The following is an 18457-nucleotide window of genomic DNA, read 5'->3' as shown; positions in this document are numbered from 1 at the left end:
TGATTGATCGGTATCGGGTGATCAAACTTTTGTGATCGGTGCTCGGTTCCAAAAAACCTGATCGGACCATCCCTAATATATATATATATATATTATTTTTTGATAAATCTTTATTCAAAAGTTATGACATACAAGACAATACAAAACAGACAGTGAAAGACAGAAAATGCTTTTCACTGGTCTTGAACCACCAACCTTTGATTCTCTAGGCAAAGTTCTTTCCTCTGTGCTAATAGAGCCATAGTACATCTACAGGGGCAAAAAATAATGTCCTTTGACACCTTTATGAACATCTTCTGTTTTTCCCTGTCCACCTAAATGGAAAAAACTTTTAAATTATGAAAAGAAAGCTTAGGCTTCGGAATCCTATGAGATTTATAACTTTGGTGTCCCCTGTAGACACAATATGGCTCTATAGCACAGAGGAAAGCACTTTGCCTAAAGAAACAAAGGTTGGTGGTTCAAGACCAGTGAAAAGCATTTTCTGTCTTTCACTGTCTGTTTTGTATTGTCTTGTATGTCATGACTTTTGAATTAAGATTTATTAAAAAATAAAATAAAAAACTTGACCAAGTTGAAAAAATCCACAAAATGTTCCTCCTCATAGGTGGAAAGCCTCTGCGCTGTGCCATTTCCTCAGAGGAGGAAAATTTGGTGGATTTTTATATACAGTATATATATATATATGTCACGGTTTTAAAGAGAACCAGGACATTCGAGACGCGGAGCACTCGTGGTGCGGCACGGGGCGGAGCAAGCGGTCGCCAATACAACGTACTCCAGGCGGTGCGCCGCTCTATTGTCCACGACACTGCGAGCGGCTACCGAAGCCCCCCTGTATCCACGAAGCCCAAACGAGTTACGAGGCCCCCCTGGGTCCACGAAGCCCCAAGCGGCGCGAAGGCCAGCGGACCTTGGTCCTGCTCTTCGCCCCCGAGCGCCGCAGGCGCGAGTGGCCGCGAAGAGCGGGCCAGGGCCGCGCGGCCGGCGGAGCGCCGCGCGAGTTACGAAGCCGTGGTGAATGCAATCGTTATATTTATGCCCAGGCCGTAAGGCCTGGGCAAGCGCACGTTAAACGCCCTGTCCAAGTGACTACAATGGAGCTAATGGCTAGGCTAGGCTAGGCTAGGCTAGGCTAGGCTAGGCTAGGCTAGGCTAGGCTAGGCTAGTAAATAAAGAGTAAACACTTCCGGTCTGCGGCGAGTTCAAAGCGTGACGTAACTCTCTTATCCAGTGGCTGACGTCGCCATCTGGTGGTGATTAGTGTGTGGTGAACTACAAAACGAGCGCTCTTACAATGAACGTCCTGGGTTACCCAAATATCCTGTAACATATATATATATATATATATATATATATATATATATATATTTTAATTATTATTTTTTTTTTTTATACATCTTTATCCAAGAGTCATAATGTTTCACATTAAGCTAATCATCTGGGGACCTCCCAACATAATTTGGGAACCACTGCTGTACTGTACAATAAACGACCCGAGGAGCACATTTTTGTAGTTTGTTTTATTGTTGGGGTCATCTTCCTCTCTTTTCCAATTGGCTGCCCTAGTGCCCCCTGCCGGCCCCCACTTTGAAAACCATTGTTACAGACATTCTGAATCCACGGCTGGGACGATAACACAACATGCCTCATGCATCACACTGGGTGGAGGCCCGTATAAGGGCGTAGACCTAAAGCGAAAGGGCCTTAAACGATCATGCGCTCATTCATTGTACCGCGCCGTACGTGCCTCTTGCGCTCTGAGCGTTTTTTTTTTTCTGAGCACATGCCTAATTGAATTCATCAGCGCTCGGCACGTTTGGCTCGGGCACAAGTGGTGACACAGTGACAGCCGTCTTCACGGTTCCCCCCTTGTCGTCCTGCCCTGGAGCTCCTTCTTAATTATCTGGGTTCCATTCCGTAGCGTAGCCGCACAGCGGCGGAGCAGCCAGAGACTCGCTGTCCCAGGTAGAGTAGAGGAGGGGCTCCGTTTGGTTCCCTGAGTCTAGGAGGTCATTCCTGGCACGGGTCACCATGTTGAAGTCAAGAGGGTGACGAGGTCTTTCCAATGACGTTTCAACTATGTGCTCTCTCTCTCCCTCTCTCTGTCTCTCTCCCTCTCCCTCCTAGTTGACGCTGTTGTCTTCAGTCTTTTCTTTCAAATCCCAACACAGAGAAAGAGAGGACAGAATGACAGAGAAAGAGCGAAAGCTCAGATGCCAGCTAGAGTGAGGTGTTTACTTGAGCTAAAATGACCATGGCACGTTGCAGCGCTGTGATCACACCCATGAAGATGACATGCCCCGGGGTCAAAATGTCAGGAGCTGTGAAAATGTCTCGCTGAGCTTAACGAATGATGTGTCTTAAGCGAGGGCTTTGCTTTGGCCTGCTGTAGCTTTATAACACCCGCCTTTCCAAAAGTACCTCCATGTCCAGCTGCAAGGATTAAGATGAGAGGGAGAAGTTGTAAAATGTTGTCCATGCATGTTTCTTCTGAATCTCATTTTGCAGCGGTGCATTCTCATGCTCTTCTCTGCATATGAATGTACAGTATATGACTAAACATAAATGCATGCCTCATCGATCGCCTATTTTGGCCAAGAGTTATCCCCCAGAATGTGGTTACCGGTATATATTAACCAGTGGTTCCCAAACTTTTCCGGTCACACACACACACACACACACACACACACACACACACACACACACACACACACACACACACACACACACACACACACCACGACCACCGCTCAGTTCACACGGGTGTGATCAGACGTTTGCCTGGGACCGAAACTAGTGAAAACAGCAGATCAGCAGATCAGCACACAGCGCGTCGCTTCGCGCCGTTGCGAGCTTTAGATCAGCTATTTTCACTGCTGCTTAATTTTTTTACATTCATGGAATTTCCTAAATTTGTTTATTGTTTTTTAATATGTATGATATAAATTCTTTTTTTAAATATATATATCGTCACTGTCGGGCAGAAACCTTGTATCTCCAAGTTTCAAATTTGTAAGTTTTTTCGCAAATAAAGCCCTGCTTCATCATACAAGGCCGCCGGCCCGTCGCACAAAAGTAGTGAAAACAGCAGATCTACAAGCACACAACTGCTTGTAGGTCGGCTGTTTTCACTAGTTTAAATCATTTTTGGAGCTGTGTGGAACACAAGCTACCCTATACGTGGCCGTGTGTGTAGGTATGTTTGTGGGTGGGTGGGTCTGTATGTAGCCTCAAGAATGTGGTGTAGTACCTTTTATGACCACACATGTTAAGGGAGGGGCGCTGTTTTCAACTGCAATACACACACACACACACACACACACACACACACACACACACACAGCTCCACTTCGAACAGAGGTTCGATTTTTTAAATGATACAGACAAAATGAACGGTTTTGGACATACAAGGTTTCCACCCGACAACAACGATATGTAGGTAAAGATTTTTTTTACTTGAGCCGTGACCCATAGAAATTGTTCCGTGACCCACTAATGGATCCCGACCCACTGTTGGTGAAACTATACTTTCGAGTGAATCTTTTGTGAAGTATATCCTGAGTCTTAATTAAGGAATGTGATCCAAATCTGTGTTTTGTTGTTTTCTTATTTTTTTTGGCTGTTCAGACTTGATAAACCCAATCTGATACCAAACTGGATAGGCCAAAAATGTGAATTGTGGTGCCAGTGTGAAGCAGTTACATTAGCTCAGGAGTTTTACTGTGTAAGCCAATTGTTGTCATAGATTGTAGCTGACGCTCGTGGGCCTGCTGGCCAATGCTCTGAAAAATGTAATTCAACGTGAAGATGACCTCATAATGCAATTAGCGTGGATGAATTCATGTTACGACTCCACTGTTAACGAGGGCCTCTGTGGATTGGCTGGCGTACAAATAAATAGCTGGTCATTTTCAAAACCACTCCTGTGTGTGAGTGCGTGCGTGCGTGTCCAGCTGTCATTGAGGTGAGCTGTAGAATCTGGGTGGTGGTTGTGAGTGACAAATACCCTCACACACGCGCGCACACACACGCACGCACACACACGCGTGCACACGCACGCACGCACGCACGCACGAACGCACGCACACACACATAATGTTACTTATTCTTTCACTAGTTTTAGTCAATGTTTCTTTTTAATTAGAAAGGAAACAGAGGGGAGGGAGTGAGGGAGGGAGGGGGGATGACATGACACAAAGGTGTCCAGCCCAAACCTGTGATGCAGGGGGGGTCCCCACATGATTTTTGGCAAGTACAGAGGGGAAAAAGGAAATGAAATAAAAAATGTGCATCAAGAGTAATCAACACTAGGCAAAGATTGTGAAAATAGCTGATCTACAAGTTCACAGGTGAGGCATTGTGAGCTTATAGATTGTCTATTTTCACAATATAGGCCTACTATATCTGTGGAACCGAGTCAAACTAAATGTAATGCCTCAACTCCTACAATTTCAAGTGCTTGTCAGGGTGCGGGGTCCCCAGTTCACTTATTATAATTAATTTGTGGGCCTGAAAGGTTGAGAACCACTAATCTATGGGAGCAAATGGGTGTGGAGCCACTGGAGCGTCCCGCTTGAAGCTTGCAGTTTGTTAGAAGGACGCTGTAAAGTTGGTTGTTATAGCGCCATCCACAAAGCCAACTGGTAATAATCATATTTGAACTGGGGACCCCCCACCCTAATGAGCACTTGGAGTTGTAAGACTAGAGGCCTTACATTTTATTTAACGGTTCTATTGTGAAAACACACGAGGCGTTGTGAGCGTGTAGATCTGCTGTTTTCACAATTTCTGCCCCTAATATTTGACAATATGGAGAATGTTATTTTATTTTTATAAAAGGGTCTTAAAAGTCCTTAAATTGTCACTTTAGAAATGTGAAGATACCCTCTACCCACTTAAACTTTATGTTGGTTTGTTTACTGATGAGTGAGAAAACAATGTTGCACTTTAAGTTAATCATCTGGGGACCCCCCAAAATAATCCGGAGACCCCCCCTGGGGGTCCCAACCCACAGGTTGAGAACCACCGCACTGTAGTACTGTAGTTTGTTGCCCCTTGGGGCAACCACACTAATAAATGCAGCCATCTGATTGGAGGGGTAATTCAGTGAGAGACAGGAAGTGAAAGGTGACAGACTGGTCGTGTCGGAGGCTGGGGTCGGATAGCATCAGGTGTTTCCCCAGTCTGTTCCTTCCTGTCCAGGTCACTGTCTGTCTGCTGATCTGGACATATCGTCGTTGTCGGGTGGAAACCTCGTATCTCCAAGTTTAAAATGTGTACGTTCTTTCGCAAAGTAAAGCTCTGCTTCATTGTACAAGGCCGTCGCACAAAAGTAGTGAAAACAGCAGATCTACAAGCACACAACGCCTCGCGGTGCGAGGCTTTGTGCTTGTAGATCATTTATTTTTTATAATCTTTTATTGTATTTAATAATTTTCATTTCCCCGAAAGATTAATACAATGAAAAAATGTTATCGAAAAAACACGGCCTGCTCACATATTCGGAGGGTGTCAGGAGTCACCAGAAAAAAGGACAGTTGTTTTCATTGAATCTATCATGGTTAAAATGGAGTTGGAAGTTATAATGGGTTTGTAATAGGAAGGTCCTGGAAGGGGGAAAATGAATATCAAATATCTAAATACTGAATGAAGAAATTCAAAAACTGTCCTGGGTGTTCCCAAAAGCCTGATTAGACTGCTGCATATGCAGTGTGCGTATATGTTGCCATCGTGGGTGTGTATACTGTATGTCTGTCTCTATGTCTGCATGCAAGCATGCATGTTATGTGTGTATAATATACGATTCATATACATGTATGCAGGGTCATGTGCCTTGGCCTGTATCTCTCTATGGATAGAATGAAATGCGGAACGCCTGTCAAAGTCTTCAACGATACTAACACATTGGTCTGTATTGTTGGTCACACACAGATGTAGGACAGGAAATGTGCAAACGTGGAATAAGCATCACTTTAAGATTTAACAAGCAAAAAAGCATAATATTTTAGCCTTCGGCACATTCTGCAATGTTTACTACATTCATTGCTATCCATTATTTTTATGCATAAAATGTGTACAATCTGTATAGTAGAGAGGTCTCGCCTGCTCTTCTATTTAGACATTATATAGACAAGGCCATCCTGTGGTTGACAATCAATGCAAATTAACCTCTGTTCAAAAAAAGCTGGGTGACCAGGGTTCGAAGTTAGCACAAAAAGGTTACAGATTACAGCTTAAACCCCTCTAACTCTAGCATCTCTATTCCAGGGCTAACATCCAGCAAAAATTGCATCTTTTGTGCTTGGAGATAAGGCTATTTTTGTCAAAGATATTTGGTGTAGAGAAAAGAACAGAAGGGGGCCCTGGTATAGAGCCCTTGGGAATCCAGTCAACTAAGGGTTTAAGTTGTTAAGAGAAAAATTCCAGGGCTGAAAGAAACTTTATTAGACTGTAAAACCTGTATTGACTAAGTTCTGACAGAAGGTAACAGACAATGTCCTTGGGAGAGGTGTTTGCACTATTAACAGTAACGGTGAGTTATCGTTTGGCTGGCATGGTTCAAGCACCTCACACCTCTAAAAAGGCCCCAAACAGACCGCTTTTCTCTTTAATCTAACAGACTCCCATCAACTCGGCTATAGGAACACGTGTCGACAGGTTTTTTTCGTAAATAGCTCAGACTGTCCACACTGCTTTCAAACACTGTCTTACACGCTGCTGCTTCAAAACCGCACACACCCATATTATCCACCCAAACACGGACCCCCTGCTCCGACATGTAGGCCCAGTTTATGGTGCGTGACATGCAGCGATCCCAGCCAAATCCCTGGGTGGAGAAGCATGACTGAAGCTCTGCTTGCTGCTCCCTGCCCTCGCTGGCTGCCTGGATCTGTCCCACAAGGCAGACGTCTACGCTGGTAAGCCAACGTTAAATTACTGATGATGGATCAGCGTGGAGCTGGAGGCATCTCGACTGCAGGCCAAAAAAAAACGTTTGACCACACCTGATTAGTGTGACTATATAGGACTGGGTTCTTCAGGTTCGACCACAGATCACTCTATATAGGCAGAAACCTTGTATCTCCAAGTTTAAAATGTGTATGTTTTTTTGCGAAGTAAAGCCCTGCTTCATCAGACAAAAAGTAGTGAGAACAGCAGCTCAACAAACACACAACGCCTCGCACCGCAAGGCATTGTGTGCTTGTAGATCAGCTGTTTTCACTAGTTTAGTTCTTTTTTTTTTTTTTATAAAAACAAACGGTTTTGGACATACAAGGTTTCCACCAGACAACAACGATATGCTACTCAACAGATTTGTGAATTTATGCACAGAGACATGTGCAGATAATATTACATAGCCAGCATTGTCCGTGATATACATCAAAATAGCTACTAGCTTCAGGTAAAATAAGCTTTGCTTTTATGCAGCTATAACCACTTAAACCCTACATACTTCGTTGAAAGTCAAAAGGGGCAAAATAGCCGATCTACACGCTCTTAACAGGTCTATGAGTTGCAAGCTTATTATGAAATGCCCAGAACAGGTACGCTAGGGTTCATGTAGAGAAAGGGCAATTGCGTCTAAAAGCTCACCCTCCAGGCGCAGGCAAAATATAGCCAACCTTACTGTAGTGTAGGTGAAACAGATTGTTTTATGCAGGCCGGGAAGAATTATTTTTCACGTCCTCCTCACAACAGAACGATAGCATTCAAGTTATATTTTACCCCTTTTTTCTCCCCAATCTAGTCGTTATGCCAATTGTTTCGTCCCCACACACATTTCTGTGTGTTGTCAGTCACTGCTGTTGTGTCGTACTGACTCACCTGCCGGTGAGGAGTCCCCACCGGGAGGACATAGAGCCTCCGTTCCTACTCCTCCCACCCAACAGGTGCCGCCACTGCCAGTAGGATTACGAGCAGTAATCCTAACAGTGGGCAAGGTCGGCCTTTGCCTTGTTACCAAACCCCTGAATCAGTATTTTCCACCATTTTTTATTTCAGCAAAGTGGACCTCAGCTATCCACTTATACTTTGTCTCTCTTCGTATCACTATTACAGACAGATACTGTACACATTCTGTAACACATCACGGTCTCTCTCTCTCACCCTCTCTCTCTCCGTCTCTCTCACACACACACTCACACACACATTCACAGCCACACAGAGCTCATTTTCCTCACACCTCTCGGGCTCTCGGTCCTTACAGCCATCAGTATTTACACTCCGCGGGCCTCTTTAAGAGGAATAAAGCTGATATTTACTGTGGGCTTTCATTGAGTGTAAAGGCCCAGATTTGTGGTGCTCATAAACCACATCTCCCCTTCCTGCCTGTAAAAATTTAATGCCACACAGCTACCGCTGAGCACGGGCTCCCTAGAGGCCTCCTCCATACCTTCCCTTCTTTTTCCTTGAAAGAGAGCGGAGGTGGAAAGTAGAGATATTCACAATTGCTCTTATTCTGTACCTCAGCAGCCTTTTTTAGAGCTAACCCAGAGTGAATATTGAATGTGTATTTAGAGTGAATGTTCATTTTAGAGACAACAGAAATGAATATGGGCAGTGTAGTTCTATTTCACACAAGCTTAACGCAGTCTAACAGCCAGGGTTCTATGGGTTAACCACTCATCTCTGTGTCTCTGTCACCTGTGTGAAACACTTAAACCCTCTATACCAGGGGTAGGCAACCTTAGGCAGGGGTGCCAACATTGGCACAGGGGAGGGTGATCACTGGCACACTGGCAGAAGTGTGAGAGAGAGGATTTATATTTTAAAATCAAATATTGTTTTAAACATGGTCAATTACTTTAAGTCACCTAATTTGCAGCAAATGATATCCTGCACATAATTTATTCTACATTCATTAAAATTCTGAACTTTGACTGGGGAGGGAGTCGGGGAGATAGGTGGGTCAATGCTCTGAATCTAATGATCGTTATAACAATGTCCTTCCAATCAAAATATGTCCGAATTTTGATGGCGTGTCATTAAAATTCATGTTGACATGGCACACTGACTATTTAGAAAATAAAAAAGTGGGTCACAGTCACAGAAAACGTCCACTGAACTCAATGGACTTTTGGGGTTACAGAAAAGTTCACCGAAAAATGGGTTACTCTAGGGTTCTCAAACGTTTTTATACCACAACCCCATATTATGAGGGAAATTATTTGAGCTAAACCGCTGAGCTAAACAGCTTGTGTGTGCCTCAGCCTAGCTAGCCTCGGGATACACGCATTTAGCTGCTAGTGTGTGTCTTGTGCGTCCAACAACACACGGTCAGTGGAGGCAGACTTTAGTGTGTGTGTGTGTGTGTGTGTGTGTGTGTGTGTGTGTGTGTGTGTGTGTGTGTGTGCGTGTGCGTGCGTGCGTGCGTGCGTGCGTGCGTGCCGTGCGTGCGTGCGTGCGTGCGTGCGTGGAGTCAAGGCATCCTTCGTTGGTTGCAACGAACTTCCTTTTTTTCTTTTCTTTTTTTTTACAGTTTCTTGATAAAAAATGTTTTTCAAATTTCTTTGGTTCCCAATTCATGAACCCAACGGCACCTTCCCGTGACCCCACTTTGGGTCGGGACCCATAGTTTGAGAACCGCTGCACTAGGTGAAATAAAGCTGGACAAGAACAATAGTCTGGTTAACCACCTAACGATATCTCTTTAAATTCTCTATGCAATGCATCGTCTCCTGTTCAAATCTGTATACCTGTTCTGTATATATGAGACCATGGCTGATATTGACCCTGCACTACCTGTTGTTCAAAAAGTTATGACATGAGGAAAAGGCAGTAAATCTCATTTATCACCTGTCATTCTGAAAAATATAACGATCAAATGGTGCCAATTTAAAAGTTATAGTCTGCACCACAAAGGAATGTGTGTGTGTGTGTGTGTGTGTGTGTGTGTGTGTGTGTGTGTGTGTGTGTGTGTGTGTGTGTGTGTGTGTGCGTGTGTGTGTGTGTGTGTGTGTGTGTGTGTGTGTGTGTGTGTGTGTGTGTGTGTGTGTGTGTGTGTGTGAGAAACATAGTGGTGACATTAAAAAGCCATTTTGACCCTGGCAGGCCTCGTTCTCCGGAACCACACACTGGCCGTACTGTAATTCCAGTTTGCTCCAGAACTTTGTCAAAACAGGAGCCATTTTGGGTGGCGGGGGAAAAAAAATGGCCTCTTTCACACAGTAGCAATTACACAAGCTCCTGTAGAGGTGGCTGTGACGGGACGCTTGGGGCAGCAGACCCCTGCTGTGGTCCAGAGAAGATCCATGATCTTTCTACCCAGAACAGAAGAATAAGAAGATGGAAGAGCAGGTTGACCAGTGACCACATTTCAAAACCCCAAACCGGGACCCTTAATCACCTACGACCTGAGGCCGAATCTACACAGTGGTGGGAAAAGTGCTCAATATTAAGTAAAAGTATCAATTCCACAATGTATAAAATACCCTGTTACAAGTAAAAGGGAATTATTCGAAATGTACTTGAGTACAAAAGGTATTGGTATCAAAATGTACTTAAAGGGATATTTCACTTTCAAAAAAACCTTTGGTAATTTTATCGTCTAATCAGGCTTTTATGAACACCCTGAATAGTTTTTAATTTGCTTGATTCAATAATTAGATATTTGATGTAAATGTTACCAGGCCCTCCATGCCCAGGGCCTCTCCCCACACACACCCATTGTAACTTCAAACTTCATTTTAACCATGATAGATTCATTAAAAACACCCATTATTTTTTTCTGGTGACTCATACTACCCTCCTAATATGTGAGCAGGCTGTGTTTTTTCAATAACTCTTTTCATTTATTTTTGTATTTCATTTATCTACATTATCTACAAGCTCACAATCGCAACACATTTTCAATTGGCCTAAATATCAAATAAATGTAGTGAAGTAAAAGTACAATATTTGAATCCGAGATGTAGATGTAGTGTAGTAGGAGTAAAAGTATTGGAAATTGGAATTACTCAAGTAAAGTACAAATAACTCAAAATTGTATTTAAGTACAGTACTTAAGTAAATGTACTTAGTTTCTCTGGGCAGCAGACCCCTGTGGCCAGAGAAGGTCGCTGATCTTTCTACCCAGAACAACAAGAAGATAGAAGAGTGGGTGTGGGTGTATTTCAAAACCCCAAACCCCACCAAATATCTGAAAAACCTACGTATGTTTCTATAATCAGAGGTGCTCAAACCTTTTCATGTCAAAGACCCCCAAATATATATGTATTTGGCCACGGAGCAAAATGTTTTGTTACAGGGACCCCCCAGAAGCAAGGATTTTAGTTAGAATGTTCGCTTTTAAAACATATTCAAAGACTTGCACAAATAGCAGATTTGCAAGCTCATTTTTGAATAGCCAAAGAATGAAATAATGATTAAAGTGGATAAAATCTTTAGTTCCTGTCTTAATCGGTTAATCACTTACAGGCAATATCTGATCTACAAGCTCACAACACATCCCGATGCAACGTGTTTTGACCTTGTAGATCTGCAATTTTAGCTTTTGACAATTTCTTTGAATCTTTTTTCCACCTGGTGTTTTCAGGATGGGGGATTATCTTAGCACACACGGCAGTGACTTCACCTTACAACAGAACAGAACATGATGAACCTCAATGTTAGCGCTCACAAGTTCACAACAAGTGTAATTTTAATTGGGGTGAAAACCGGGACAATTTGGAATGCTGAAAAGCTGGACATTTATCTGTTTTGGAGTTATTTGTCTGGACTCGGGACAGCCAAAATAAGGGGTTGTCTGACTCTGTCTGGTCGCAGACGCCGTCAGTTGCCATGTCTTCTTATTGTAAGCGACTAAGCAATGTAGAGATTGTTTTTCTGTAAAGTTGCTTCTAAATTATTGGTAGTTAAAGAATTTTGGGCTTGTTTCTAAAAGTATAGTTGCTTTTTTGGGCTTGCTTTCAAAATGTTGTTTTCGTGTCAAGGACCCCCAAATTAATGTGTATTTGTCCAAAATGCTTATTTTTTTCTTTGTTTGTTTGAAAGATCTACAAGCTATTTGTGAGTTTAAAATGCTCATGTGGCCTATATATAGCCACTTCTTTGTGGCTTGTTTTCATAGACCTGATGTGCTTATTTTTCTCGCAAAATCCGGAAACACTGGTCACCGTACCCCAGGCCAGAGAGAACAAGAAGACGTAAGAGTCTCCCACATCCCACACATGACGACACAACAAGCAACAATGTCACTGTTCGCCGTGCCATTTCTCCTCTCTCCCCCACTCCCCCCCCCTCTCCTCCCCCTCGTTACACAGCACTCCCCTCCCGACTGAAGTTTATCTTTCTTCCTGTCTTTCATCACAGAGGTTATTAAACCCTGCGAGGGAGCCCCGCCATGTCTAATTACTTCGACGGTAAACAAAAGGAGGGTCGGTGGGGGGGTGGAGGTGGGCGGAGGAGAACAGGGTTGGGGGGAGGGGTGGTGTGGGGGGGGGGACAGATGAAAAAACACAGCTGGCTGAGTGCCGTGTTATTATAATTCTTTAAGCGATACTGTTAGCGTGGTCAGTCTTTTAGCAGGCGGCTAATGACTGGCTACACCTAATTACAGGCCACTGTGGTGCTGCTTGCTCTTGGTACCTAGTACTCTCCATCCATCCCCCGGATGGTCGTTACCATCCCCCGCATGCAGCCACAGCCCAGCCCCACTCCCATTACGTCCCCCACACGCTCTCTCTGGCCCCACAAAACCCCAATTACCTTTAAAGGTGTCATATTGTTCCTTTGGCTATGGTACAGTATGCCTTTTTTCACTTTTCACAAAACCAGGCACACCCATTATTACACACACACACACACACACACACACACACACACACACACACACACACACACACACACACACACACACACACACACACACACACACACACACACACACACAGAGATGTGTGACTGGGTTTGTACTGTAATAGCGCTTTATTTTATTTTTAGGGCGTTTAACAGGTAGAAAAAACCCAGTTCCTGACACAATATTCAATGCTTCCTCACCGTTCATTTCAGATTTGTGGATAGAAGTAGCGACTTATGGGTTCAGTGTGCTCTAATAATCCTGGATAAATCACCTGCATCACCTGTATCTCATCTCATATAAATAACTAGTATGATGGATTGTGCAAAATATTAACCCATTTAGGACTGAGGACGATTCTAAAAATGTCGTCTAAATCCTGACTATGTTTGAAAAATGTTATATTTATTCCAAAAAGCAATATACTGTACATAGCAACAACTACCACAAAAGGGATTCCCTTCCTATAAGGTAAAACCAAAACAATGCATTATTCTTATGTTAAACACAGCTCAGCGTAACTATGAAATTGAGAAAATGGCATGACAAGCCTTATTTGGATAATATATTGTTATGCGAAAACAGCATAGAGAAAGGGAAAGAGTGAGGTGTCGTTTGGAAACTGGAGACAAACCACTCATGTAGGGGGGGGGAGGAAGGCCATTCTAAACATTTCTGTGCAGGTTTGTTCATGATACAACAAACAGAGAGAACCAACAGGTTTCTGCTTGCTTACGGCAGGGCCTCTCTAAGTCTAAAGGGCAGGTGGGTGTTTGTTAGCATAATAGAATAGAGATGAATTATTAGTCAATTACCCCTTGAAGACAAAGCTGCCACACTGAAGAGAGAAGGGTAGGAGGGTGGTGGGGGGGCAACGTCCACATTATGTTTCTCCCTCTGAGAGCACCACAAGATGGATGCCCCCCCCCCCCCATCATCTCTCCTGTCCTCCTCCCTGCCTCTGGAGTGAGTGATGCCGTATTGGATCCACATGCCCTACTGAATTCCTAGCGGATCCTCCCCATCCCGTTCCGATCCCAGCAGGCCCTGGCCTCCGCTGGCCGCGGACACACGGCTGTCGCGAGAGAGGGGGAGGGAGGAGGGGGGACGGGGGACGGGGGTTGGGGGGGACGGGGGGTTGGGGGACGGGGGTTGGGGGGGACGGGGGGACCTCCCCGCTTCCTGTGTTGGATCTAAATATTTACACTCCCTGCCGTCCCGAGCGGCGAGGCGGAGAGGTCTTGATGTTTTGGGTTATGTAAAGTCCAATCCACCAGGACGCATATTTAACAGATTGTCCTTGTTAGAGTCTCAGGGCAGCCAAACGCATGCTTCTTCACTCTCGGAGAAGGTTTTCTCATCTTCCTGACCGGGATCGCGCAGATTGGGACGGAACAGAACAAGAAGTACAATATGGCCTGTATTCAATTATCATCACGCTTTGGTAAACACTTTTGTAATATTAAAAGCCATACGCATTCTGATTAACACACATTTTAACGCTAGCCAATGCTTTATAATAACATATACATATGATATGTGATATGTTATAGTTTCACTGACGAAGAGGGGAAGACTTATTAGCCTATTACAGGTTCAAACAGCCTCATATGATGAATAATCCCATTATTAACCCAGGTGAAATATGGGGTGGAGGGCAGGAGGGCAGGGTGACGTGGCGGGGAGCCTGAGCTGGACATAAAACTTGCGTTGTGAGGCTGTGGAATGCATGCGGCTTAGGTCCTCCGAGCCCTCGGGACACTCCTGTATCACTCGTATCAACATCATATCTACAAGACATCTTAACTTAATGTCTTAAGACATCTTAAGGCGCCTCCTGCCAAAGGTGACGGTTAGGGTCTGACAGCATAGGGCCGCAGCCAGAAGTGAACATATGGTAAACTCTGGATGTCCCGTAGTATAATGGATGATGAAGTCTTTGTTCTCTGTTTGCCAAAAGCTTTCATCTAACGCAATGACTGAGGACGAGCACAGCAGGAATTTAACCTACAACCCCTTGCGATAGCAGCAGCGTATCATAGCCCACTGAGCCTGCGCTGCTGGGAGAAACCACTGAGCAAACACAAAACGGAGCCAACAACATCTCGGTGACAGACGTTTTCAAGAAAACGTAAAGACTCGAGATAGCAGCAGCCCCTGACAAAAGCTTCCGTATAGCTTACCCGGATGGTAGAGCGATCAAATGACTGTAGCTGAAGCAACGAGACAGAGGTAAATCACTTTAGCTTCCGCTATAAACTCAACAGGTTCAACACAGTCCCGGGGCTTTCTCTTTATATATGAGAAATGAAATACACATATGCTGAAGGTGTAGGGGCTCCGCTACGACACGGCCAAGATCCTGTTATAATGGCTTAGTGTTAGCGTTTAACTTCACCTGTCAAATTAGCGAGGGATCAGACAGATATTAGCCACAAAAAAAAATAAGCTCACAAAGAGCTATAGTTGTGCACTTCACTGCTAGCTACACAATGACGCATCACAGCGGCGGCATCAGCTTAGCTTCAGCCCGCTACACGACCGCCGGCCAGATTTATGCAGTGGGTGAAAGGTGGGAGGATTAGAGCTTGATTTAATTTGGAGGGGCTTATGCTGTTCATAACATCAGGATTATACCTGCTCGTTGCATCTGCAGCTGAGTGGGAGGGAGGGAGGGGCGAGGGGCAGAGGTTGATGAGGGAGTTCAGCAGATGAGGTCACCTGTCAAGAAAGATTCTCTCCCTCTTTTCATCTCTCTGTCTCTCTCTCTCTCTTTCACTCTGACATCAGAGCCGTCGCCTTTTATCGGCATCTTTGACTTCATAGCAATCACGCATTTGCTTTACCTTTCTGCTTTTCTTCTATTGAGTCTGAAATGTTCTCTGTAATGCTAATTGTCTGTCTCGCACTATTGAGTTCTGTCTTTGACTGAAACTAAACTCCCACACCCATCCTCTCGTCCTCTGGCTGGAGGGATGCCGCAGGCTTCCCCAATCAGACGCTAATGCTCTAAAACTCAACAGCAGGCGAACCGTTTTCCTACGCAGGATGCAGGTGTTGGGGTTTTAGTCAGCTGAATGTGAGGCGTGACACTTTGATGTACAGATACATCCATCACATAAGGAAAATGTTGTAGACTGCAGTCCGCCCCTCCCTCTCCCCTTTGGGTAAGGAAAATGGAAATACTTGCGCCACTAACGTTGGATAGATGTATATTTGGGGTGTGTGTGTGTGTGTGTGTGCAACAATGGCTACTACTCTATTCATCTGCCCATGTCTGGATCTGGTGTAATAAAAACACATTTTAGACCTTATTTCAATGGCAAGGAATGTCATCAGATGTGAGCTGATTAGAGGAAGATCCTACAGAAGTCAGGTCCAATTCATCAAGACTGTAGGAGTAAGATAACCCGACCACTCTTCAAACATATCCACTGATCTCTGGGTTCATATGATCCATGAACCTGAACGGTATCTGAGTGAGACGTAGGGCTACAACTATGGGATATTTCCGTATCGATTAGTATGTCGATTAGGTTTTTGATTCATCACTTTTTTCATGTATATAAAAAAGTTATATTTCAACAAATCGATTAACTTCTTAAGCACTATTTTATACTTCGACGCACAAGAGTGAAATTAGACGATCTACAATTTTAGATCAGCCATTTTCACTACTTTCAAAGTTTTTAATTTCCCTATATAATATGCCTAAAACTAGTTTATTAAATTATCGATCATTTTGTATAATCGATTGAATGGATTCGTTTGATTAACCGTTGACACCCCTACAATGAGATGAGACCCACCTGCCGGGCCGGGCCCTCGGGAGCCCTCCTGCGGTTGTGTGGAGCGGTTGCGGTTCTGCTGCCGCCTCTTGCCGCCCGTGGAGCGCGCAGAGCGGATGTGGACCTCGCTGACCTTGAAGAACGCCACCATGAAGGGCTGCTTCTCCAGCGCGCCGTCACGACCCACCAGCCCCGCCTCCTTGGTGCTGATGCTCCGCCCTGTTGCGGAGAACACGAAACACGTCAACGCTCGAGGTTCAAGCGGTTTCTTTGTTCTTACAACTTTCAAAGGTTAAATGTGTTGGTTTTTTGGTGCTTCTCGTACATTTGCAGCAGCAGATAAAAAAGGGATAAGAAAGAACAGAAAAATTCAAAGGAAAACAGCAGTAGAACGTTAAAACCAAATACCTGTATATATGATAAAAACATATCTGTATGTCTCATGATATCGTAGATAAATCCATCAACACAAAAGCTCTAAGTGCACTGCATATGGTAGATCGAATATCCCGTAAATTCCAGTAATCCCTTTATGTATGTATGTGTGTGTGTGTGTGTGTGTGTATATGTCTGTCCTTCGCAGATCTCGAGAACTGCTCATCCGACCGACTGCAATGGATACCCAAGGAAGACAACCAAGGAAGTGCAGTGTTGAGTGTGCCGATCCGATGAGCGGTTCTCCAGAATCGGCCTTCTCTGAACAGACAGGCGCTCAATATGCCCCAAATGCATATTGCACTAGCTTTGAGCAGTGTTGATTTTGACAGTACATTTTTACTTAGTTTTCGTCTAGCTTTAGTTGACTAAATATCATAAGATTTTAGTCTTTAGTTAGTATTTTGGCGGGACTTGTTGGCGTCTTCACGGCTGATTTTACACGTGGTTGCATGCTGAAAACAGCCGATCTACAATCTCACAAACTCTGAGCTTTAGATCTGCTATTTTCAGAGCGCAACCAAGCATAAAATGACTTGTCTTTTAGTTGTTGTTTTTTTACAAAATTGTCAATATATTAGTTTATATTAGTTTTAGTCATCATAGCTTAGGGTTTGTTTAGTTTTTATTTAGTTAGTAGGCGAAAAGTGCGGTCCAACCAGATAAAACCGAAACACTGGTGACTGGATGGACAAGAGCACCATTTAGTGTCCATTGGTTTGAAACAGTAGTGGAAAAAGTCCTCACATTCTTTACTTAAAAGGGGGTATGTCACCTAAAGGGGTACTGTCACCTTAAGAAATCATCTTAAAAAACAAGTTTATATATTTTTGATGTCATTGTGGGAATGCGCGATAAGCCAATCAAATTAATTAATTGACTGTTACTTACTGTATGTCTTTACAATGTACATTTTCTTCCCATCGCCTGCAGGGCCGCTCTCACAGCCCTCAGAAAGCAACGTTTCTGCTCCCAAAGGGCTATGGGCTAGCACTAAAGCTAAAGCTAAAGACACACATTTATATATAAATCTGTGCATATAAAAATTATATTTCCACCCAAAGCTGGTTGTTACTTCCCCATTGTTCATGGAAATATGTGTGTTTATGTTTAATCGTTGAAATGGCGGAGACGCACAACACACACACACACACACACACACACACACACACACACACACACACACACACACACACACACACACACACAAACACACACATACACACACACACACACACACACACACACACACACACACACACACACACACACACACACACACACACACACTCGAAGAAAACGGGGAGAGCAAAGACAGGCTGTTTCTGACCGAGGAGAAGCCCTTTTAACAGCGGTTCTGAAACTATCTGTCTGTCTGTCTCTCTTCTCCTCCTCCTCCCCGACCCAGAGTCCCCGGCCGCGTCTCCTCCTATGG

At 44.1% G+C, this 18457-nt stretch overlaps 1 protein-coding gene across 2 annotated transcripts in view; it reads right to left on the bottom strand.

The window, feature by feature from the left end:
- The window catches only part of bmp6 (bone morphogenetic protein 6), an 88314-nt gene that overhangs the window by 7168 nt on the left and 62689 nt on the right, over nucleotides 1–18457 (bottom strand). For both annotated transcript variants that reach the window (XM_080752108.1, XM_080752107.1), the window contains one exon: nucleotides 16609–16806. In XM_080752108.1, the coding sequence (XP_080608234.1) occupies nucleotides 16609–16806 (198 nt within the window). The remainder of the gene's footprint in view (nucleotides 1–16608; nucleotides 16807–18457) is intronic.

Source organism: Nannobrachium achirus, assembly GCF_963921795.1.
Source record: "Nannobrachium achirus genome assembly, chromosome: 21".
Taxonomy (NCBI): Eukaryota; Metazoa; Chordata; class Actinopteri; order Myctophiformes; family Myctophidae; genus Nannobrachium; species Nannobrachium achirus.
Note: the sequence above shows the minus strand (reverse complement) of the source record. Positions and strands in the feature narration are given on the sequence as shown.